Here is a 26,420-nt window from a genome sequence, read left to right as displayed (position 1 = left end):
GTAATAAAAAGACATTTCTTGTTTCCTAAATTCCACTGTATCTTGATTCCTAATGAGGTTATATCTGCTACTTACTGTCTCGTATCCGCTGCAGAGGCTAAGTCAATGACAACAAACTGATTTGAGAATACAGTTTAGGTGCAGAGGCATTTATATTTACAATGGAATAAAAATTATGTAAACTTTTGAAATAATGATACTAATGTCAAGACCTGCATTTTAAAGGCGGAAAATAGGAATGACTTGATAATGAAGTGTGAAGAAAATTGGAAGGATTCTTTTTTTTTCTTTTGGTTTGGGTTTTTTTGGACCAAAAGAGAAAGAAATTCAACGTAAAATACTTATGGTGACTATCGCACAGATGAACAGGAAGAGGTGAAGAATATCCCCTCCCCCCCTCCCCCCGGACATTCTGGAATACATCTGAAAGGAAAAAGATACTGACTTCGCAACAGCAGAGAGCAGCTGTTGGCACAAGAAAGTCAGAAATTGGAAGACTAATTTCTAGGTGCTCAAGATTTCTGTTACACAGTGACACTATTACTCCTCACTAGCTAAGCATGCCAGTGCCACAGAAATGGTGAGGCTGGATTGAAGCTAGAGAATCAAAGGAGATTCTTATTTATGAACTGTGAGATTATAACCAAATACAAATCAGAAAACACTAAATAGAGGAAAAGTTTTGAAATCTTGCTAGTTAGAATATATCTTATGTGTTTTCCAGCTCACTCTGCTAACCTGTGCAGTGCATTTAGAAAAAATTAATTTGATTTTAATCCTTTCACAGATAAGTAGAAGGGGAGCCGGGCAAATAATGTTCCCTCCTGTGACTAATTTTATTCATTACTTTATCTCATAAATGCTTGATAATTTCAATGTAACTTAATGGATCTTTCTATTTGGAGGTCAAGTGTTCAAAATAAATGGTGGTGCTTCTTAAGAATAAATGTTCGATCAATAATGATTTTCAGATTATACTATTTTTTTGTCCAGGAACCTAATCATCCCTTTTTAATTACTTAAAGCACTATAGAAGTGACTTTGTAGGTGCTAGAGAGGAATAGCAATGTAAATACAAATACAGCATCTCACTCAAAATCATCACAACAGTTAAACAATAATAAACTCAGATAAGCAAACTGGTCTATACATAGGTTGATCTGAGAACGCATTGATGATATCTACTGCTGAAGAAATACTAAGGAAAGTGATAAGGTGATAGCCAATCAATGAAATTATACTTCCCCGGTTTGCTTTGTGAGTAAGCATAGATTTCTGTAGCTGAAGAGTTTCATGTACAGTGTATCAATGCGCATATCTTCTATTAATCTTAGGAATTTTCAAAGTACCGGTTTATTTAAAAAAAAAAAATCATCTTTAACTTCAGTAGTAGAACTACTTTACCTAAACTATTATCTATTGTTTGAAGTGTCATTATTGTGAAAGAATTATAATTTTATTTCTAGTTTCACAAACTATTCATTTTTTTTCTTATAATTCCTTTTTTCCTCTGCCTTCAGTAGAAAAAGCAAAGAAACAACAAGCCCTCTCTTACTGGCTGTTGCACATCACTAAATTCCATATCTTTTAGAGGTACCATCTCGAAAATTTATGTATTTGCTGGAGGCTTTTCCTCAGGCCACTGTGTCCTTAGCTGGTTCTCTGTTTAAGCATATTTAGATCCTGTTCTGTCCTATGGGATCTGTACAGTAACTCTTTACTTCATTCTTCACATTATTTAACTCCAGACTGTTCATACTTTTATTCTTAGAATTACCCAAATTGCTAGTTTTTAAAACAAGGTAGTAACAACATGACTGACATCTTTTATACATTTGAAATATTTTTTTCCTTATAAAAAGTAGTAGAACATAACAGTGTCCTATTTCTGAATGGCTTTTGCAATTCGGAGAGCAGACATAATATGTATATATACAACAATCCAGTAGTTTCCCGTACATTAAATTTGCTGAGCCCTTTGACTTCCTAAACAAAGGGATTTGAAATTCCCGTGTTTTCACCTGTTATGTCAAGATATTTTATACAATATATGCATACTAATTAAGAGTAAATACAATGTTATCACAAAGGAAGCTTAGGGAAAAAACAATGTAGAATTTTAAAAATATTTTATAGAACTTCTTTTCCCCTCTATGGATGAGCATGTTATGTCATTTGAACACTACAGAATAAGGTACCATCGGCTATCGTTTTCATCTGAGAGAACCTCAAGAAATTTTAGAAATTTATAACTTCAGGCCAGAAGGGACCACTTATTTGACCACCAAGGGACCACTAGGTTGACCTGCTCTATGACACAAATGATGAATATTTTGTTCAGAAAGCCACAGACTTCAGTTAAATCAAACCCTTCAGTTTCTTAAATATTTTCCTAAGATGCATTCTACTGTGGTCACCTCTTCCTAAATCCACAGCACTGGTGAGGAATTTATATATCAAAATTATTCTGGCTGGCAAACCCCAGCCAGTACTTCAGTGAAAAGCTGAAAATAAAAGCTGGGTGAAGATTCCTTTCTGACCCTGCTAGCCCCATGTCACAGGTATGTGACCCTGACTATATGAACAAGCAGTGGCAGACATGAGAAGTGTAATTCACTCTCACCTCAAAGATATTTTTTTTACCTACTAGATATCTTTTCACCACAAAACTCAAGCTCTGCTATTTGAGAGATGGCTCAGTGAAAGGAGAAACAAAAATAATTAGCCAGTTCTGTACTGGGAGAAAAGTGCTGTTAGTCACTGCACATTGCATCCGGAAGCCTGAAGGCGTAAGTTTTATTAAAGTCATTGTACTGAGGCAGATAGGAGGCAGAATATTTGAAAGATGATGCAAACTGTACTTTTCTTGCTGAAGAAAGAGGGATATGCAGAGAGCAGGCCAAGCGGTGTAGCTGCCTTGTTTATTCAGACAGTGCTGTGTGGGTACTGTACGCTGTAGCTCCTACTTGGTAAGAAGGAAGGTGTCTTTCTACTGCATCCTGCATGGTTCCCTTTCAGAGGCACCTGGAGGCAGGGAGATTGCAAATAAGCTTTCTCTCCCTGAAGGACAGGATGGAGCTTGCAGAGAGTCTGCAGCAGCAGTGCAGACTGGGAAAATCCTGGGGAAAAAAAAAAAAAAAGCAGAGTTTGCCTGCTGTAGGAAGCTAGCACTAAGGTGAGCCTTGTATGACCATGGAAGGAAGGAGATTTTCTTCTAGGGCCAACAGTGTATAGTGAAGAATTTATTCTAGTTGCAGACTAAATTTGCTTTCAGGCCTTTTATGTAATCTATCACACTTATTTCTACTTTTTTTTTATTTAAACATTTACCTTTTAAAAATATGTCTGTCTTGTGCTCTAAGTAAAGTCTGTCTTTAAAGAGAGGGCTTTTTCTGTCTTTTTGGAGAAGTTACTTCAGCAAAAGGGGGACAATTGAGAATCCCTTCTAAGTGAGACTTTGCTTCAGTAAGACTTGATTGTTTTTTCCATGTTCAAGCTGCTTTGTTCTTCTTCATTTCTTTCTTCTTGTTTTTTGGGTTTTTTTTGTTGTGTGGTTGGTTGTTTGGTTGGGGTTTTTTTTTGGGGGGGTGGGTTGTGTGTGTTGATTTTTTTGTTGGTTTGTTGTTGTTGGTTATCTTTAATCTGGTTACTGACTCCTGTGGGCAGAGCTTATCGAGAGAACTGATCCAGTTAAAAATACATACTTTTCTTCGTTTTCAGCTGAATTATTTCCTTAATGCATATTGCTGCACAAAAAGGGGGAAGAACATACGAATGCCTGTGGAATAAAAGCTGGAACTCAGTCCTTTGCCTGAATTGCCAGTCAAACCACGCCTACAGATATATAAGAGATGCCAGTGAGATGATCCAGGCTCCACCACATCTACTGTACATATTCACAGTCCTTCATTCACTTTCAGAATTCTTCCAAAATGTTGGCTTAAAGCTTGTCTTCTTAAAATGAGCAATTTAACTTTCTTTCAGAAGCAAGCTTTTGTTCAGAAAAAAACCCATGCTGTTATACTGCTGATGTTACGTGACCATACTCCTTTCAAACAAACACTGTAGTGAACATCTCAGTTCTGCATTGCTAGACATGTCAGAATACCCTTTACAATTCTGAAATATCTACAAGCGCTTGATTCCCTCAACAAGAACTAAGGTTTCACAGAGATAGAAGGAATACTTGAAATGGACAAAATCTAGAAATGATGATAGAGAAACTTGGCATTAATATTTTCATAACTGTAGTTAGTTTCCAGAAATTGAGGATAATGAAAGTAGTCTTTCTTCTTGCATATCTGTCTCAGTATACAAAAAACCTGCACTGATCAAATCTCCTAATAAAACAATAGATTAAGGCTAAGTGCATTTGTTTGCAGCTAAATAATACTTTATTTTGCATCAATGCAGTGTAAAAAACCTTTAATTGGAATGAAAAACCGTCATGAAATCAAATCTCAGTATGTGCATGTTATATTCCGGAAAGTGACTGTTTTTCATAAATTTCAGATGAGTCAACAGAGAATAAGCAACTGCCTTTTTCTAACAGTGAATAACAGTTGAATGTAGTGGATTTAATTATACTAAATTGATCATAGTAACAGTTAATAGCAACTTAATACCATCAATTAGTTTGATACAAACTGTTGTTTTACATCTTCTGTAAGATAAAAGCTTATTTAGTTAGTCATGCCACATCTTGGGTACAAATCATCTTCTATACCTTCTCAGAGCTCTGCCATCAAAGGAGAAACCCACACATTAAAATTTAGAATCATCAAAGAGACAAACCTGTGGTGTATAGTGATCTATTCTTGTGCAGATTATTTAACTAATTAAATACTAAAAATATTTCTGTCATTGCTACTTACTTTTAGTTTAGATCTTAAAAGAGCTTGTTAGTTTCACTTCTAAGATTAAAAATCTACTTTAACTTCTCATTGCAGGAATAGAAACAAAAACAGTAGAGTAAGACTTCAATAACAGACAACATGCCTAAATCTTTGTTCTATGTTATTTTCTGAGGAACATCAAAGGATCCTTATGGATACTAAAAGTGTGTTCAGTCTTCTGTGGCTGCCTTGGCCCCATGTCACAAGCATAAAAATTATATTAAGGAAAACACAGGCAGGATATAGAGACCAGAAATAATGTTGGCCTGCAGAGTTGATAGAAATACAAATTTCCACTGTGTAACTATCTTCTTATTCAGTACAGTCTTTCAGTGTCAGTTGAAATAAAATGTCAGTGTTGCAAGTCAGATCCGACTCTGAACTTGACACTGTCTTAATGCTTGAAACAGCACTCTAACTTGGGCCAAACTTTTCACAAAATGACACTTCATATATATCTACATCAACTTGAAATAAGTGCGTATTATTTTCTAAGTTTAATTTCTGTAAGTGGTATTTAAGTTTGTTAGAATGTCAGCAGCAGGAAACCTGAAGCTCTCCAAACAGCAAAGACAGAAATGGCCAGAGGCGTAGATCATTGGTTTTTTTCTCTAGCTAAATCCATAGTAGTAAATGAAACTAAAATCTGAATACTGTTCTCTGGACCTGAGGCCAACTGGCAGGTCCAGATCACATCTATAAAAATACTTACTGCGAAATGGATGGCAACATTTAAACTGGAAATGATTCCTGAATTGCACCAACCGGTGAACTTTTTCAGTTTTCAGAATTGAAGGGATAGCTAGCCTGGGTGGCAACTGTAACAGGAACTGTGGTAACTTCATAAAAATGTGTATGATTATGTGTCAGGACTTCAAACTCATGTTGTGGACCTCTTCAGCTTAGTAATGTCAGTGTAACCTCTGAGAAAAAAGTAACAGGGTGCCATATTTATTCATTCCTTAGAATATTAAACAAATACTATTTTTTCCCCTCTGTATTCTTAGAGGAATTTACATCATGCCTTGTCATTAGCTTCATAGTTCTTATTTATTTAGTTAAATCACTCTCTAAGAATAGACTAACAAGTCAGCTCCAGGTCCAGGAAATATGAGTCTGCTGTCAGAGGGAACGAGAAAAAATATGTTGTTGACTCATTAGTTCATCTGCAACATGAAAGAGTCTGTCAACTGGTGTCTTAGTAGGGCACAGTCAACACCAACAGATGTGAGCAGTCGAAAATGATACATCTTACTGCAGACTGAAAATTTAATGACTGCGCGTGTAACTGGGATATTTTCTGAGATTAATATGAGATTCTGTCTTATTGCTTAAATATTATTAGCACAGGGTTGAGGGTTTTTTGCTGAATAAAAATGTCACAGGACTGTAGAATCGTAGGACGATTCAAGCTAGAAGAGACCTCAGGAGGTCTGTAGTCCAACCTCCTGCTGAAAGCAGGGCCAGCCATGGGGTCAGACCAGGTTGCTCAGGGCTGTATGCAGTTACGTTTTGAAAACCTCAAAAGGTGAAACCTACACAACCTCTCTGAGCAGAGGTCCAGATTTTTCATTCTTAAAGTTGTCTCAAACACCCTTACAAAGCCTTAAGGGTTTCAAAACCAGTGCTGAGTCAAAATTGATCCCACCTTTTAAATGTGCATTAAGAAAATGTAACTCTTAATTGTCTGTGAAAATAGGTCTATTGTTGTGTTGCAAGTTTACAAAAAAAAAAAGCATTCTATTGCAGGGTGCAGTTGGAGTATGAAACCAGAAAATGAAAACTACTAGGTACTGAGTGGAAAGAGGGAAGTGTTGCTTTGGATGTTTTGAGCTATGAAATCTGTAAAATAATAATCAGACACAGCAAATATGCAGTGTGTTTCTCAGCTTTAATTAATCAGTTGTCTTCAATAAAATCAGGGAACTTTGATGGTTTTTTTTTTAGAATATATGATAGTAAAACCTATTTAATTATTATAGTTCACAACTCATATTTGATACAACTGTTTGCAAACCTGCAGTTGTTTTTGTTTAGTAGATTGAATGCTAACATTACATCTGCAATAGTTCAGACGTAATTAGGTAATTGTTTATTGTCATTTAGCATGACCACGTTTGAAGTGAAATTGCTAGACATGGGTGAAAGTTTCAATCTTGTTTCTAGAATAAGAGATTTCCTTTTCTTATCAGGAAAACCAGATTAAAGGAGCTTTATTCCCAGCAAGACTTGTCCATGCTGGGAATGCTGGTCCAAGACTGGAGCAAGGTTCTGCTTTTATTCTGGGCAATACAATTAAGAGTCAAAACAGAGTCAAGAGCCAAGGAACTTTATTTGCCTGACAATAGGTTTGCAAATGCAAAGGAGAGGGAGCCAGAGATAAAGAGAGAAAGGAAGGAAGGAAAGAAAGAAAAAATGAATGAATGAATGAATGAAAGAGATCACAGCAATAGCTGCCACCCTGGAGCTGCAGTGTCCCAACAGTCTGATTAGTTTCCAAGTCCAGTGTGGGAACGTTCTGTCTGATATTGGTTGGTTCCGTTCTTTTATAGGGTTGTCATGAGCTGTTCTGCTTTACCACAGCTTCCACCCGGTGGTGGTGTGCGTGCCCAATACCATCAGGGGGTCCTCAGAGTTCTCCAGGCTCCTCGATCCCCCTGACGCCGGGTCTGGGGGCACGCAGAGGGGTTTGGTTAGGTTTCTCAGGATTAGCTCCCCCCATTGCTCCATGGTGTCAGTCGCTGGGTTTCCTGCCTTGACAATGTTGAGAAACATTTGCTGTGGTGATGCTGTGAGTTTCCTGCCATAGCAATTTTGAGACAAACTTCTGTGGTGATGGTGGTTCTCACTAACACAAGACTGCATGGCAGGACTGGCACTTAATACTTTATCTAGACATCCTCCTTTCCCTCCTCCTCTTCCCCCATTTGTTTTATTACCTTTTTACCATTTTATCATAATCCCAAACATGTCATTTAATCATCACTAACAAATGTCAGTGAGCAAGAACATTATGTGAAAGGATTTGGATTTCATGCAGACATTGTCATGTTTAGGTACTGTTATCCCAATAGTTATCAAATTATTATCTGACCTTTCCATCCTTCCAACCTGCAAGGCATTGGGCAATGGATTTAATACTGTTTAGACAGCATGCATCTTCAGGTTATAATTAATAAGCCAGTATTTAATCATTACATTTGTGTGAATGCAAATGAGAAAACTGTGAACTATTACTGCTGGGTTGGACCGAGGCACAATTACTGGTAGCTTACCCAGCAAAAGTGCTTGAGAGTTGCTGTATGCATTTCCACATTTATAATTATGCAAAAAAGTTTGTCTTCTTACTTGACCTTTAAAGCACCCAATGTGCTGATTGTAGAAAACCCGTTTTAAAAGCTTGATGGAAATTTCATAGAGTGTATATATGACCTGATGATAGTATCATCAGCAAATGCTAAACAATAATGGTTTAAGGTTGTTATTCTGATTTGGCCAGACCCTGCTAGATTCAATCAAGCACAATCAGAGGTGCAAGGCTGACATTTTAACAAGCTGATGGTGAAGGCAGCTCATGCTATTGAATTGCATTAACTTATTTTCTGATATGTAGTACCTGGAATGAATTTCAAATTATATTTTTATATGCACACAAAAATATATCTGCATATCCATCATATAAGCTATTAAGGACGAACTAAAAAGCATGTCTAAAGTTATCATGAAAAGAGCTAAATCTGTAAATCGGGTGCTTGTGTAATAGAAGTATATACATGGTCACATAACCAGTTACAGCATTAGCATTGCAAACTGTGTAGAAGAAACTGTACTTAAAAACAAAACAAAACAAAGCAGTTGTTTGGGCAGCTTTCCTTCATTTAACACATCTGTTACATGAATTTAAAAAAATTAAAAATGCCTATCAGTTCCCTTCCTGACCCTATTGCACTCTGATCTCAAGAATTATGTTGCGTTAAAACAAGTCTGATTTAAAATATTTCAGAAAGATTGCTGTCTTATCATTATGATTTTATTCATAAAGATTATATCCTTTTATAAGAAAGAAAAGAAAGTTTAGATATTTAAACATCAATAATTTTTTCCTTAGAACTCTTACTGCAGCTTTCTGTTGTAGCATGAATATATCCAAGATGTCACGCAGGGTTTAAACCTTAGGAAAAACTGCTTGATCATTGCAAACAGAGCTACTGAGAATGTATGTATGGGTCACCCACATTATCACCAAACTTCCTTTTTAAGCAAATAATCAAAATGGTGTGCTGCAGAACTTTGTGTATGTGCTTAGACATACAACCATTGCATAATATCTATAAAATGTGATAGGAAAACATTGCTTTTTCTCATTCGTGTTCGCTATTAATTAGTGAGTTTAGAGAAAACTTTGTAAAAATTGAGGAGGAATAAAAAAATCCCCTGAACTGATCCCTTAAGAAGTTTATTTTTAGTCTACAGAATTAAACCCCCTATTTATTTCTCTTTAATATTGATTTTAACAACAGAATGAAACTTTATGAAGTTGTTTATCATAGGATGGACAGGCCATTTTGCTTACAAAAACATTTATAATCCTTTATGTTAAAAGACTGATACTGTGCTTGCATATTTTTCTGAAAGTATCACCAAAACAGAATTATATGGAAAACAAACATAGAGAATTTTTTGCAAAGGTTGCTGATGTTAAGTCTCAATCCTCTCAATTAAAATATGATAGAAGACCTTATCAAACAGCGTGAGAAATCCTTTATGTATCATTATCTGACAGAAGATGGTGAAGAAAACTTTCCATGTTCTTTTTGTAACTAATAACTTGCAGAAGCTAACTTTGCATTATCAAAGATAAACTGAATTCACATGTTACTACAGCATCCTAGTTAAATTATAGACTGTTGCTTTTATAGGGTTTTCTTGGTATATGCTGTTTTCATACAGATTGTTTTTCTAGCACCTGTATTACAAAGGCACTTCAATATTTTTAAACATACAGCTGATTAAACTCCAGTTTGGTTTGTGTGCAGAGAAATTCCTACCTGAGAGACTCTTGTTTAGTTCTGACGTTTCTCCACTGTGCTTTCTTTCATGAAGAGACAGTGGTTGCTGCCAGTTGGTTATTGGAATGTGAATGAGCTTTGCTTTATTAAAAATAATCATAAATTGAACAAAACTAAATTGTTTACCTTGCCTCTTCTGTTTATTTTTAACAATTTATGCCTGCTGTTAAGAGCAACGCTTTTTAAAGAGAGTGTGTGGGTGGGGGGAAGTAAAAGCGACTGTATGTATTAATTTCAGGACCTAATGTTACTGCCTTCAGTTTTAGGAATGATGCTTTTGAAGGTAAGTATTACAGATAATAGTATGTCTACACTCTAAAATGCAGTTTATTTTAAATTGCTTTTCTGGATTATATTTTTTGTGATGAAAAAGAGGGATATTTAAAATATTTGAGGTCAATAGATGTCTTTTTTTTTTCAAATAACAAAGCCTTCTTGCAATTGTTAAAAATTGTCTAGCTTTTTTATTCAGCCATTACTATGTGCTTTGGGTTTTTAGCAATTACACTGCTCAGATTTACAATGTGGCTTGATTTTAATGAAGTCAAACCCCAAAGACATACCAATTTACCGCTTGTTATACAGCTTCTTTTGTGTTCATAGTGTTTAATATAAAACCAGCTATTTACTTAATTTTCTTTCCTCATTGGTTTAGTAACAGCCTAATTAATTTGTCAGATAGTGGTGTAAACTATATATGGTGGTAAAACGTGCCTGTTTCTAAATTTATGCAGGCAAGGCATAGTATCATGTGAAGCAGAAATGTCGGTCCTGGAAACATCTGCAAAGACAAGTAAACCTAGAAATTTCTGGTCCAGTTCATATTGGCTTGAAACAGGATCCATATTTGTTGGTGGTTTGCCTCATCATTATGCAATAAAACAGGTATTTATTTCCTTATTATTTTTATTTAAGATGTTTGTTATTTTGAGAGTGGTATATTGAATAGACTATAAGAGACTTTATGCAAAAAGTAAAAATTACAGTTTTTTGAGGATTACATCTAAGGAATGATTATGGTCCCTTGCAGAGTTCTGCTGGTGCATGGGACTTTGGTAAGTTAACAGAAACAGCATTCTTGCCTGAAGATACAATCTACAATCCTGTTTGACTTGAGTAGGCAGAGTTAAGGAGCAAGTACAATTAAATTTAGAGGACGTACCTGTTATCTCAGGTGCTGGTTCTGTGGAGATGTGAAAAGTGTGACTGCACTGGGTTTTGTAAAGAAAGAAGCTCTCTGCTTGCATTGTGGGCTGGCACAGAGAGGTGTGTGTGAAAATGGGCCAAGCCAGTGAGAGTTAACCTGTGGAACTGCATTAATGAATGAGAGGTATGGTACAGGAGCTTGAACTTGAGGCCCTGTATGCAGCTAGGGAAACAGCATGTGCAGGGGTGAGAAGTAATATGCACTAGGGCTTTCACAGTGCTAGGGAAGAACAGTACATACAGGGGTCATGCAGAGCGTTGGCGAGAAGTGGATCATTCCTGAATTGCTGTTATGGAGGAATTTGGGGTAGAGAGTTAAGCAACTTACAATGTACAATTTTTTTTCAAAGCAGGTTGAGTATAGGTAGTGATTTCTCTTTTAGTCTGTGACACTCAAACTCCTCACACGCACACAGATCAAAGTCCCAGCCCCTGTAATTTCAGACTGGCACCATACACACAGGGGGCACTCAGTCCAGCTCCTGGCAGCATGGCCCCTATACAAAGCACATCCCAGCTGGCTCAGCCTTCTACATTTTGTCAGGTGTCTGAGTATGGAGTCCCCTTCTGCACTCAAGGGGCTATTGTCATAACTATGTATACATTTTTAAACCTAAATTGTTGCCTTAATGTGCCAGTGGCCTTGCCAGTCACGTAGTCCCAAATCTGTCTCTGACTTCCCCCTTATCTAAAGCCAGCCTGGATTATTTCAGCCTCTGGTTTCATGTCTCAAATATGTTATCAGAGTGTAAAGGTATTGCATAACAAAGATTATCTGTCTTCAGTGGGTTTCTACACATTATGAAATAAACTACACTTTGCGCTGGGCCGCTGTAGTCCAGGTCTCACTTATCTGATCACTGATCTTTGGGTAGCTGTCATCACTGTAACAAAGTTAATCTGTGGGTTTTTTGTTTTCCCAGTGTACAGCAGAATCATGTAGTCAGAGCAGGACATATGTAGTCCAGGTTTCATTTCTTAAGCCATACTTTTGGGTGGACTTCACCCTGTGACAATTGTTTTAACGTTTTTATTTCTGTTCTGTTCTTCAGTAGGTGAAAGTCATCTTATAATGAGCAAATAGAGTAATTTCAAGCACAGATGTGGTTTTGATGCTGTTATTATAATGCAGCATTTCTAGATTGCTTTCACCGTATGGTAAATTGTACAGTAACTGATGAAGTGACAATATTGTGAAATCCAACTTAAAAGTCCTTGTGAGTAGGTGCTTTTAAGGTTGTAAAATACTCAGCCAAAAGTGTACTTCTAAATACCACATATTGGCATTAAAAGAACGTGTCAAATAGTATTTGTATTTATATAATTTTCCCCTTAATTCAAATGTTCATACACAAACTATACATTCATCTGGAATAATTTATCCTATTACTTGCATAAATGTATCTTAAAGAAAAGTTCTATATTAATAAGATATCAGAAAATTATAATTTAGATGTTTAAATGACCTGTCTTCTAGAAGCTAAGAGAAATATTTTTGGGGATCCCCCAAAGACTTTATAGTGAAGGCTTAGAAAAGCTCAGTCCATGGAATGTATTTAAGAGCAGGTAAAAAAGCGATTTGTTTGAGGGTTATACGCAGTAATGTGTATGTGAGAGGGAACTTTGAGATGGTAAATAGCTCTTCACTAAGGCAAAATAAAATCCAGAAAAATACGTTTACCTTAGATGAGTCAAAATAGAGATAAAACACAATGGTCTAAGGGTAATTTACTGCTAAAACATTTTTGTCTATATGTGTTTTTGATTGTCATATCAAGATGAGCTTTCTTTTTTTAAGGATGTTGCAGTTTTATTCTTAATGCAGGATTAGTAAATGAAATGTTATGGCCCATGATTGTTATTTAGATTAAGTAATAGATGTGGGAAGTGTGCAAGTGCTCAAGCTGGTGACACTTAAGCTCTATTTAGTACTTGGAAAGCATATGTTCATATAACTTCCCCCAAAAGTAAAAATACATGCTCAACCCCCAGTTGCATCTCTAGTTTTCCATGAAGGTTTTTTGCAGTGCATTGCTTTCTGTTTGAGATTACCTCAGCCTTTTATTTCTTTATTTTATAACTTGATTTTCTTTGCTCATTTGTGATTTTTGTCTTCATTTTGATCTTAGTGTCTCGTTTTGCTTTATTTTTACTTTTTTATAGCTTTGGGCAAGTTTAATTTTCCTTGGCTTGTCTATCAAAGTCTGTTGGCTACAGGCCACATACAGTCTATAAAGGCTATATGTTTCCTTTTTGTCAGAGAATGGAGAACCGTCTGTCAAAGTTCTCTTTATGTGGGCTTTTCAATCCCAGCAGTAGGAAACCACTCCAGGAAGTTTCCTTCTCATCAGCTTTGACCCAGGCAGTCAGGCTTCTATTGTAACACCATCATCATCCCTGAAACGGAAAAGGTCTGTTTCTGACCTTCATCCCGCAGTTCGCTTCAAGAGAGATTTCTGCTCCAGCTGAGACTCAGCTTTTTCTGACAAACGCTGTGATCGCTCTTGGAGTCAAGTCTGATAATGACCCTTGTAATACCTGTAGTATCTGCCTAATAATACATTGTCTTGTTTTAGATGAGCTCTTTCTCTCACTGGAGTAGTTCACTCTGCTGTTGGCTCTCCTACCTTTCAATATTGTGGAAACTGTAGAGAGCAGTGTGACTTCAGACCCTAGACTGCTTCAGCTGCTGTCTAACGAGAACTTCTAGTTGTTAGTGCCAGAAGCTGTTGACACAGGAGTTTTGTATTACTAGAACTGGCTAATACTACACTATTAATTTCCAGGCTCTATTCCTCTTTCTTTCTTTATGAGTGAAGTTTGATACGATCTGTGAAGCCCTCAGGATAAAATAGTGTGTCCTCTGAGGATTTCCTATTCTGTGCTTTTCTGATCAGCTTTCAAGTGTCCATGCATTTTTTCCACATATTTATTTTTTTGTCTGTATGTTTATTTTTCGTTATTGCTTAGAGTCAGAGTGCCCTCAACATGTAAGGCAAAGTGCAACAATTACTCAGCCTTTCAGTCTCAAAAAGTTGAAGCTTTCTTCTCCAAAAATGAGGGGGGAATTACCTCCAGATATATTGACTGCTTTTCCTTTATTTCTTTAATACTATTCTGTACAAAGGGTACCTTAAGGGGTAGCATTTTACTCTGTGTTTAAGGGAGAAAATACTTTTAGTCTTCTTAAGGATTGGTCAGGAAACCATGGGATCTTTCAGGTATTACTGAAAGAAGTTACTGTTCCCCTGAATGTACTCATTGAGGTGGTTTGAGTCTGTTCTGAACCTGATTGGTATTCTGCCTATTATACACTATTTTGATAGAAATATCAGTTAAAAATATCATAATAGTTCTAGACTGGAAGGCTTGATAAGCACCAACTATGTATGTTTCCGCTGCCCATGGTAGTAACAGACTTAGCACACCATCAACAGAAGTTTGAATCTCCTTCTTAGTTGCTGCCAAAGCTTGTGAAGGTACTTCAGGAGAACAGATTACCCTCAAGGCGGTGATATATTTAAAAGAACATCTGTGACATCTCGGGAAGCAATGCCATAATACCCAATAGATTTCTTCACTCATCAGAAGCTCTCAGACCACCCAGATCTCTGTACCTAGTGGCAGTGGTTGGTGGGGAGAAACACTACGAACAGCAGAGGGAGATAAAGTTATGGACTACTTAAGTGAACTGGACATAAAAAGTGTCATGGGTCCATACAACGGGATGCATACAAGCATGCACCACTGGCTGATGTTATCACAAGGCCACTCTCTATCACCTCTGAAAGACTAGAGAAATCAGAGGAGGTCCCTGATGACTGGAACAAGATAAATGTGATGTCATGTTCATCTTTAAAAAGACCAAGGAGGAAGGGCTGTGTAACCATGAGCTGGTCAGGCCAATAGCACAACTCAGTTCCGAGACAACTGTAGAAGCAAATGAAGGACAAGCAGGCCCTTGGGAACAACCAGCATGGATTTACCAAGGGAAAACTGCCTGACCAGTATGATTACCTTCCATGTTGAGATGACTGGCTCTGTGGACAAAGGAAGGGTTTTCCCAGAATCAACTTCACTCCCAGGCCCTTTGTTTTCTCCCCCTGTATGGCGGCAGAGGGATGGGGAGTGGAGGTTGTGGTCAGTCCATAACAGCATATCTCTGCCACTTCCTCCTCATACACATCTACAGTTATCTGATGTTACATACCCACAGGCCAAAGATAGAAAAAAATACTTGTCTGGCTATGAATTCTGAAGGTTCTGAAGATGTGGGTAACAAACGACGTAGCAGGTACACACACTGAAACACCTTGGACAAATTCATCCAGGTTGAAGCATTGCAAACTGTTTCAGACACAGCAAGAAATTGTTTTTATGACCGTCTGTAAACTGTCCTTTGCAAAGTTTAGTGGATTCATCTGACAGCGTAGGAAGGCAAAGCTGAACAGTCAGGAGGAAAACTGAGCTATAAATAGCTGGCTGGCAAACATCTCGTCCTGCTGTCTCTACAAGTGAAAAAACTCCCATTCAGTTCTGTGACAGCTTTGTTTATTACTTGTTTTTAAATCACGTCCTATTTCTTTGTTAAAGAGTGTGATGGGCATACTTCAGTCTTGTCACATCTAGGAGACAGGTAAATGGCAAAATCAATTACAGTTAAATAGCATCATCTTTTTAAAACATTGTTTTTTTAAAGCTGTTAATGGTAGCTGTTTTCTAAGACTTAAAAATCAACAACAGGGGAATAGAAACCAAATTGCACACAGAAAAAGACGCGTTAAACCAGAAATTTAAAAAACCAACGAATTTATAATTTCTGAAATCTCAATAGGTGTTTCAGAATAGTTAATTTCATGCTAGCTTTAGTATCATTAGTTGTTTACAATAGCTTGTTCTGCTGCAGAGAAGATTGGTACGCTCAAAGGTAAATTAAAGATTGCTTTTAAATACCTACAGCAACAGTTGATTGCAGTACTAGTGTTATTTCTGCTGCTATAATTGCTCCAATAATTTATATTTCTAGACAATAGTATTTTAGTATTGAGAATGTGAAATGTCATTATATCTTCATATTACTTTTCAGCATAAGCAGTTCTCTATAATTAAACTTTGCAAGTATTCAAAACAGGGAATTTTCAGAAGGAAAGGAAGCTTCTGTACCAGGAGAACAATCTTCTAAATAAAGATAAAGGATTAAGTAGAAAGTATGCAAAAATATATGTGGGCACTGGTATCCCCATGTTACCAATGGGAAAATGGCAACAGGTAATTAATTGAGTGATATGCTCAGGATCATAGTGTGTTAGTGTTGTAGCTAACATGAGGTGGAAATCATTATACATGTAAAGTCTCTTAGTTGGACTACTAGCACATACTCGAGTGAACTTTTTTTTTGGTGGCACATTTTAAATACATAGGTATAAAATATGCTGTGCATATATAAAAAACCATAGGTTTTTCTTACGAAAAGGAGATAGTGTGATATCACAATCGTATGATGCTATGAAACTGCCCATGTAGTCTCAGAGTATTTTCAGGTATTAACCATATGTAGATAAAAATGTTTTAAACTTTTTAAGAAATGATTGCTAAGACATAAAATAGCATTCTTTCTGTCACAGTTACTCATCCACTGAATTCAGTGGCATCGAAAGAAAAACTAGACAATGTAAAACAGGTGTTACAAAATACAGAATCAGGCCCTTAACGTGGAATAATCTGAAAGTAGTTTGCTGTATGTTACAGCTGCTGTGCTTCCATAGGCCAAAGCAACAGTAATCCCTCTGTAACTGTCTAGTTAGACACAGTTTATGATCCATTTCCTTTGCTGAAGCATTGCAAAGCAGTGGGAGAATTTAGTACAATCTGTGCACAGTATTCAAGTTTGATTATTTGGCATTCACTTTATCTGATAAAGCTACAGAATGGGGCTCTGACAGTAACTTTCACATAAAAATTTATAATAATATTATATTTACATGATGCTTTAACATCCTACTCCAGTAGTCATCAGATGTGAGCAAATTGCAGTGGTCCTAACCCAGTTAATGCCCCCTGGGCTGCAGTGTTAAGCTTGAGAAGATTCCTGGAGAAGCCAACAAGGGAAAGGACATCCAAGCTTTTGTAGGATTACAAGGCATACTAGACTGTTACATGACTGCAACTGTTTGCTATAGTGGTATGAGCAAGAGTGAGTAGTTTGAAACCTCAGAGGGGCCAGTTCTTGAACCTCCACAAATTTCCTGTTGGTCCACAGCGTATGCAAAATTGTGATACTCAGTTATTAAAGATTTTATGGTTTGTAAAACCATTTTATTTTGACAGAATTCTGACATATTGATTGCTAGTAAAATTGCCAGATCTGTTCATAAGTCCTCTTTAAGTTTTAAAAAACCCTGCTTCAATTACCTTATATTTTTTAATCACTGTATACAATGAAACCTGCAGACTGGTTATAGTTTTTTTTCATGAGATCATAAATCTGCTTGGCAGTTTTTTAAAGGATATTTCATATCTGCTATAATTTAATGCAACGTCTGCTCTGTGTGTTTAAACTGTAGCTCAAAAAAGTGGGAGCTAGTTGCCGGGCAACTTTGCTTAAGTCTTTGCTTAAAGGTATAGTGGAATATAGGTGCTTAGCTTGTAGTAGCTATGCACTTGAGTTTGAGGTTCTACTGTGATACATAAGATAAAAGCGAACGCCACAGTGAACAGTGTTGACTCGTTGACTCTTCTGTCCAACATCTTCATGTGGTTTCAGTGCTACACTGCGGAGACTGTGAGCTGTTCCTGTTTGTATCAATTCCAGCGCCTGTATTTTTTTAAAAAAAAGGATTAAAATATTTGTCCTTGTATTTATGCCACTCCATTTAATTTGACTTCCCTTACGCACATTATAGGTCTTCTGAGTCTTCTCTGTTGTCAGGTTTGTGATTACAGTATTCAGAAATGCTTTTTCAGAGTGTTGGTTTGAAATGCATTGTACATCCTGAAGAGTGTCTGATTTATTCTTGGATCTTGACATGACAGCCTTAGATCCTGACAGGTATTTTCTTTCTAATGTCCTATTTGGGATATGTTCTGATTCTGTCTTTGCATCACTTGAATGCTTATTCTAATTGAGAGCTCTGCTTATTCTTCCTTAAGCTATTGTATGTATTTATGTGCTTTTTGTATAAATACACAGACTGAGACTAAATAGGTATTTGTCACATCACCAAAAATGCATCTTCTATGTGTCATTCATTGTTTTATTGACTGCTGTCACATCCATTGCTACTCATTCGTCTTTAGATTGAGGAGCCATGGTCTACATGCTCTTTCTTATATGTTTAATCATTTCACTGCAATCAGGGATCCTGTCTCTTGAATGAAGAGACAATTCTGCATTCTGCAGGGAGCTACTGTTTTGACTGTTCTGAATACTTTAATGAGCAAGCTTTTTCACCTCAGTACTTCATACATTCTCAGATAATTTGTGAATGTGTGTAACAGCACGGGACTCAGTCGGCGATACTTGTGACAGCTTACCAATGTGAGAACTGACCTAGTATTTGTAATTTATGTTCACTTTCTTTTAACCAGTTTATTAACCTGAAAGAAGACCTTCCTGTATTTCCCATGACTATTAATTTTCTTCAAAAACTTACGGTGGGGAACAATGTCACAATATTTTTGGAAATTAAATAGCTATGTTGTTTGATGACCCTTTTATGTGGGATCATTAATATGTTCAAGGAATTCTCATAACTGGGGAAACATAACTTCATTTTTTAAAAGTTTACACTGATTATTTATGGCATATTGTTCCATGGTTTTGCTACTTACATTCTTTATTACAACTTTCAGGGAGTTTGCCTCTGAATGTAGATTTGCTGGGTATTATTTTGCTTCAATTGTTTCAGCCTTTCATAGTCCCTTTGAAAAAACTAGTATCATATTTGCCACTTTCCTGTATTTTGGTACCAAATGGGATTTAAGTGAGAAGTTCTATACTGCCTTTGAACTATTCCAGGCTTCCCACTTCTCATGTTTTGATGAGTTTTGGAACATCATCAAGTTTTGATGAGTACTGGAACAACCTTCCCGGGGGCATGGTAGACTCCCCATCACTAGATGTTTTCAATATGCAATAGGACAGAGTGCTTAATTTCATCAGCTCCCTTTCCCATGAAAGGTTGGACAATTGATCTTTCGAGGTCCCTTTCAACCTGGGCTGTTCTATGATTCTATGGTTCTATGATTCTACAAGTATTTTTTTTCTGCTTAAAATAAATTACGTCCCAGAACCTTTTTGAATAATCATAGTTGTAGACTTAAATTTACCAGAAATTTCCCTTTATACCCTTCACCTTTGTTTTGGCCTGAAAGATGCTGACTAATAGTCTTCTTTATTCTGCTACTTTGTCGTTCAAGCTCCTTTTTTCAAAAAAAAGTTGTGCTTGACATTTTTTTTTTTTTTTTCCTGCTAGAGCATATAGTTATCTGGACTGTATGGAAGTGTTCTTCTGTAACCTGCAAACACTTTACCCATTAGTTTTTCCATTTATTTTTATCCTTACTAACCTTGTTCTGTTGCAGTTAAACTATTTTTGGTGGATTTTTAAGGTCTGTTTTGCTCCCAGAAGAACACTGAAATTGAGTACATTATAGTCAGTGTTATTAAATGTTTGGGTTTTTTTTTTTAATTATTCTATATTGAAACAAATCCTATGCCTAGCTTAATGCAAAATCAAGAATTATTTCTCTTGTGGTTTCTCTAATGCTTCCAAGCAACCATTATTTACAGCATCTAAAAATGTAGTCCCTGCAACATATATTGTCATGATTTTTTACCAGACTGCTTGAGAGTAATTAAAATCTCCTATTACTGTGTTTTGTGTCTCAACCTTTCTAATCTCCTTTACTATATAACAAGCACTATCACCATCTTGGTTAGTGATATATAGTACAGCCCTAATATAGTTTTTTTCTTTCTGTATGAAATTTCAGTGAAGAAGGATTTGTGCTAGTTTGGATATATTTATTTGATTACATTCTTAAGATTGCCTTTTTTCTGGTGCAGCCTACACCTTACATGATTTGATATCCCAGTGTTTATTTTCTACCATCAGGATGCTTGTCATATTCTTACTGTTTGACTGCTTCCTTTTCTTTTTAGAATCCAGGTATTTTTCCAGAGGCAGTTTCTTGTCTTTTGAAAAGAAATAATGGTTTGGTGGTTTGACAGAAAGGGATATGTATTTAAAAGCACACAAGTGGTTCGTATTACATTTTATTATTTTTTTTAACATATTTACCTAGCTTAGTTGTATCATGTATATTTTGAATGTGAATTTTTTATTTTTTAAAAAAAGATTTTCCAGGTAAAGAGAGAAATGTAATGGAATTGAATTGGTAAATCAGTTTTAATGTAATTCTGATATGCTGTAGTAAGGCTACTGTGTAATGGCAATATACTGTCTTGTGTAATCCCATTGATCCAAAGAGAAATATATTAGAGATGTAAGATATTTTTCTGCAAGTTCTGGATGTATACAAAGCTCTACTGTTGGGATTCTTCGTTCCTAGTGTGCCAGTAGCTGTTACCATCAAAGGGTGTGATCTTGCTAGTTCTTCAGGGCTAAACAATGCAGGGAAGTGATACCATCAAGGAAAACCCAAAATGTTCTTGTAATACTCTATTACTTGCCTGTGTTCTTCCTTTCAAATCAGTCTGTGTTGTAAAGTCTGATCTTGGACATGGCAGTATTTGACATACCAACTTAAAGAGGTAGGCGCAGAGAGCGTTGTAGCGAATGGCATAACAATCTGGTTTTATTTTTTTCTAATTTAATTAAGCAGTATGCTTATAGCCATATTATTGATTAGTTAATGCTTTTTCTTATATCTGATTATGTTCATGAAAGTGTTTTGGAGAATTTATTACTGATTTATCTGCTTGAAACAAGTTTGAATTCTTGCTGAAGATCAGTATTACTGTGGGACGCTTAAAGCTAAAAAAAAATAAAATTCCCAGCTTATACAGACTGCAGAAGTCTTGAATTCTGCTAGTTATAATAAAATCTAAACCTAGACTATATTACTCAAAATTTACAATAAATCTTTCTTGTATGTCTAATAAATTCAAGATTTATAATATTGAAAATGCAGAATGCATTATAATGCATACATAAAAGTAAGTATAAAGACCCCTCAGTTCTTTTTATTCAGTTACTACTTCTTAATAAAGCTCTATTGAAAAATTCATATTAGTGTGGATGATTTTACTAGCTACAGATTGCACTTCATATTTTATTAGAAAGATAGTTGAGAGAAGTATTTTTGACATTTATATCAGACTTATTATTCATTGTGAACATGTATATTAGAAGCAGTCATCTTTTTTCTGCTTCTCCAGTGATATTCTCTAATATTTTTACTGCTTTTTTGAATCATATTAGAGTTGGTTTAGAGAACTGATAATTAAATGCTTATATATGTATGTATGCATGTATTTAGTCTTATATAAATGGTAATATTAGTAGTGCAAATACCAATACTATATTAATTAACGATACTAATATTAATATAATTAGTATATTGTATTATTACTATATTATTAACATTGTCCATAACATTTACCACAACTATAACAAATAATTTCAAAACAGAAAGCAAAATATATCCTTCACTGTGTTAAGTACAGAGACCAGAAAGTATTCCTGATGAGGATCTTTTCTCAGTGATCATCTTCTGCATCAAATTAGGCACTTAAGGTGTACATATCAAGTGATGTATAAATGTAAACAGTGATACATTTTCACATGGCTATGCTTCACAAATCTGCAAAAATCTCATTAATATCAACCAGTCTACACACAAAAAAAAAAAAAAAAAAAAAAAAAGCATTTGCATTCCACATACATAATGTCAGCAGGCCACAGTATAAACTGATTACTATAAGCAAGATTACAAATGTAATTCAGTCTCATTAGATAATGTAAGAATGCCAAGTTCATTACACTTATTACAGAGCTACAGATCACCTGAACCAGTGACATTATAGTTGCACTATATTTTTGCAGAAAAGCCAGTGAACTTTAAGAAGTTCACAGCCCTGGGCCATCTGTGCAGCAGGCCTTGGCTAGGAGCAGCAACACTAAATCCGAACATCAAAAACAATGGGTTTGCACTCCACAGCTCTGGGCAGAATCAGGATGCTGAGCCAAATGGATTATTCCTGTTTCTTATTTTTATGAGAGTCTTGATATGCATGGCTTTAACCAAGTCCCCTTAAAGCTCTTTTATGCAGTTAGAAATAACCAGATCTCTCTGTTTGTGCATGGGGAAATCAAACTGCTGAAGCTTCTGAATCTGAAATTAAAGGAGTGTGGGGAGAAATGGAAAAGAAAAGAAAACTAGCTAAGTCTTCTGCTAATCCTGAATGATGGTAATTGCCACTGTCTCATTGAAATCCCCTCAGAATTTGACTTCATGGAAGTATTTTTCTCAAAAGTGTTTTAATTGTGTAAAACCTACAGTGCCTGAACTCAGATTTTTGTGTTCTAAATACTTGAATCTATACCAGATAGCATTCTTAGTAAATTAAAAGACTGATACAAAGGCATCACTGAAACTTTCTCTGCCTTGATCTCTTGAGATCATTTTCAAAAAAAAACTAAGGGGGAAGAGGATGTAAACAAACTGTATTTGGAGAATTTAATAAAAGATTTTAGTTCAGATTTCTGTTTAGTGTGGAAGAAACTTTTTTTTTATTAATTAATAATACTTCCTATATAGGGAAATAAAGGTTTGGGAAATAAAAGATAAATTAAAAAAAAATCATATCGTATCATTCCATTTCTAAAGGCAACAGTGGGCGCGCTCAGATGAATTGATATACCACTGTAAAAATTCATATCTATTTGAAAGAAAGTACATGTTGTGTATTCCTTTGTGACACCAGAATGTTTTTCTTGTGACACCAGAATGTTTTTCTGTTGCAGTACTTCTAGAAGATCTGCTCAAGCTCTTTTTATCCTCTTAGTCAACATGTAAAATACAAGAATATCTGCAACTATTTCACAGTGTACTGAGTTGAAATGCTTTTCTACTGGGTATTTCTTGCTCTGAAGTTGTCTTTGAGTTTTGATTTTAGGAACTCAGCTTTGAGTCCCTTTCAGCTTTGTGCCAGCTTTGGGTTTGTACATCATTCCCTGAGACACATTAGATTTTTTTCTACTGACACCAGTGATTCAAGACTTATCTGGCAAGACAAGTCCATTTCGGGCATTCAGCTTTTCATCTATTAAGGAAACAGTGGGTCCAGTATGGAATGGGGCAGAGCAACAGGTTACAAATGGCTTACAGAAGGTCAAGGTACTTGATACCTTCTTTGCTTTGGTCTTTACCCATATAACCAGCCTTCAGGAATAGCAGGCCCCTAAGACCAGAGGGAAAATCTAGAGCACGAATACTGTCTACTGGTGGAGAAAGACCAGGTTAGGGAGCACTTAAACAAATTGGGAATATGTAAGTCACCAAGCTTGATGACACCAAGCTGTGTGGTGCAGTGAACGCTCTGGAGGGAAGGGATGCCATCCGGAGGTTTGAGCCTGGCTTGAGAGCTGGGCCCATGTGAACCTCATGAAGTTCAACAAGGCCAAGTGCAAGGTCCTGCCTTTGGGTCAGGGCAATCCCAAGAACAAGTACAGGCTGGCCAGATAATGAATAGAGGGCAGCCCTGAGGAGAAAGACTTGGGGGTGCTGGTGGACTAGAAGCTCAGCGTGACCCAGCAATGTGTGCTTGCAGCCCAGAAAGTCAACCAAATCCTGGGCTGCATCAAAAGAAGTATCTCCAGCAGGTCAATGGAGGTGATACTGCCCCTCTACTCTGCTCTCATGAGACTTCACATGGAATACTGTCTTCAGCTCTGGGGCTCCCAGCATAAGAAGGACCTGAACCTGTTGGAGTGAATCAAGAGGAGGGCCACAAAGATGATCAGAGGGCTGGAGCACCTCTCCAGCGAAGACAGGCCGAGAGAGTTGGGGTTGTTCAGCCTGGAGAAGAGAAGGCCCCAGTGAGACCTCACAGCAGCCTTCCAGTACCTCAAGGGGGCCTACAAGAAAGCTGGAGAGGGAATTTTTACAAGGGCATGCGGTGATAGGACAAGGGCCAGTGGCTTTAAACTGAGAGTAGATTTAGTTAGATACAAGGAAGATAGTCTTCGTTGTGAGAGTGGTGAGGCACTGGAATAGGTTGCCCAGAGAAGTTTGTGGATGCCCCATCTCTGGAAGTATTCAGGGCCAGGTTGGATGGAGCTTTGAGCAACCTGGTCTATTGGAAGGTGCCCCTGCCCATGGCAGGGATCTTGGAACTAGGTGATCTTTACAGTCCCTTCAAACCCATTCTGTGAAGGCCATGAGGGCCAACAGGTTGAACCTGTGAGTGCTGAAGAAACTATCTGATGTCATCATGAGGTCACTGTTAATGATCTTTGAATGGTCATGGCATTTAGGGGAGGTTCCTGAAGACTGAGAGTGAGCAAATGTCACTGTCTTTAAGAAGGGCGAGAAGGAAGATACAGGGAAACTATAGGTTGGAGAGTCTCACTTCAGTCCCTGGGAATGTGATGCAGAAAATCCTGGAAACCATTTCCAAACACATGGAGGACAAGAAGGTCACTGGGTGTCATCAACATGGATTTACAAAGGGGAAATCATACTTGACCAGCCTCACAGCTTTCTGTAATTAGGTGACTGGCCTGATGGACAAGGGAGAGCAGTGGATGTTGTTTGCCTTGACTTCAGTAAAGTCTTTGACACTGTCTCCTATGACATCATCATAGATAAGCTGACAAAGTACAGGTACAGATAAGTCCACAGTGGGGTGGATTAAAAGCTGGCTGAATGACCAGGCCTGAAGTGTTATGATCAGCGGCCCAAAGTCTAGTTGGAGGCCAGCAGCTAGCAGTATACCCCAGGATTCAGTAGTGGGTCCAGTACTGTTCACCGCCTTCATTAGTGACCTGGATGATGGAACAGAGTGAACCCTCAACAAGTTTGCAGATGATACAAAACTGTGAGGGTTGTGCTGCCATCCAGAGGGACATCAACAGACTGGAGAAATGGACTGACAGGAATCTCATGAGGTTCAACAACAGAATTGCAAAGTCCTGTGTCTGAGGAGGAATAACTGCATGCACAAATACATGGTGGGACCAACTGGCTGGACAACAGCTTGGCAAAGGAGGACCTTGGAGTTCTGGTGGACAACAAGCTGATCATGAGCCAGCAATGCACCCTCACAGCAAATGATGGCCAACAATATCCTGCAGCTGCATTAGGAAGAGCATTTCTAGCAGGTCGGGGAGGGGATTCATCCTTGCTACTCAGTACGGGTGAGGCCACATGTGAATGAATGTGACCGGTTTTGGACTTCCCCAGTGCAAGAAAGATACAGATTTACTTGAGCATCTCCAACACAGTGCCACAAAGATAATTAAGGGACTGGAGCATCTTTCATAAGAAGAAAGGCTGAAAGACTGTTCTTTTGGTTTTATGATCCCTTCCTGTCACACCACCCCAAGCCCTTTGCTCATCAACCCTCAGAGTCTTCTGCTCATCAGTCCATCTCAGAACTGCTGGTAACTGTCCCTCTCCTGTCATTCCTAGTTTAAGGACCTCCAGTGGTTCCTTCAAACATAAGCAGTTCTGTGATTCTGTGATCCATATCTGCTCTAATCACGAGTGCGAGTGCTGATACTGATACTGGGGGTCAATGCCAAAGCATACATCCAAACCCTGTTTTTTGCACCTCTCCTTGGTAATTCACTCTGCTGAGTCTTTTTCTCTGAACCCACAAGCTGGAACTTCCCTTCAGGGTGTCTTTTGTGCATTTTCATATTATGGCAATGTGGCCAGTCAGGAGATGGATGCACCTGTTTCCTCACTGGCATACATGCCTTGAGATGTGTTGTTCTTGGGCTTTGGAGGGTTTCAAGTTCAGCCTGCCTTCTTATGCTAATGCAGTGTGCTGTTTGATCCTGGAAACTTCTATCCAGCATTCAAAGAGTTAGGTCAGACACGGTGTAATGGAAATTTTCTTCTGTATTAACACAGGGAAGATTATTTTCCATCTGTAAGGTCTTGCTGGAGCCTGACCAGGCAATTTGGCAACTGTTACCCTCTTACTGTCATCCGTAAAATGAATGAACTATAACTGCTAAACCCCCAGGAATACTGAGTACTTATATGTATTCTGCTG

General features: G+C 37.2%; 1 protein-coding gene across 1 annotated transcript in view; it reads left to right on the top strand.

Annotated features, from left to right (window-relative positions):
• Positions 1–26,420, top strand: part of EYS (eyes shut homolog) — an 871,402-nt gene that overhangs the window by 573,819 nt on the left and 271,163 nt on the right. The window contains exon 34 of the mRNA XM_027787807.2: positions 10,699–10,849. Within this exon, the coding sequence (XP_027643608.2) occupies positions 10,699–10,849 (151 nt within the window). The remainder of the gene's footprint in view (positions 1–10,698; positions 10,850–26,420) is intronic.

This window comes from Falco peregrinus, chromosome 7, assembly GCF_023634155.1.
Source record: "Falco peregrinus isolate bFalPer1 chromosome 7, bFalPer1.pri, whole genome shotgun sequence".
Lineage (NCBI taxonomy): Eukaryota > Metazoa > Chordata > Aves > Falconiformes > Falconidae > Falco > Falco peregrinus.
The sequence above is the reverse complement of the archived record's forward strand: the minus strand, read 5'-3'. Positions and strand labels throughout refer to the sequence as shown.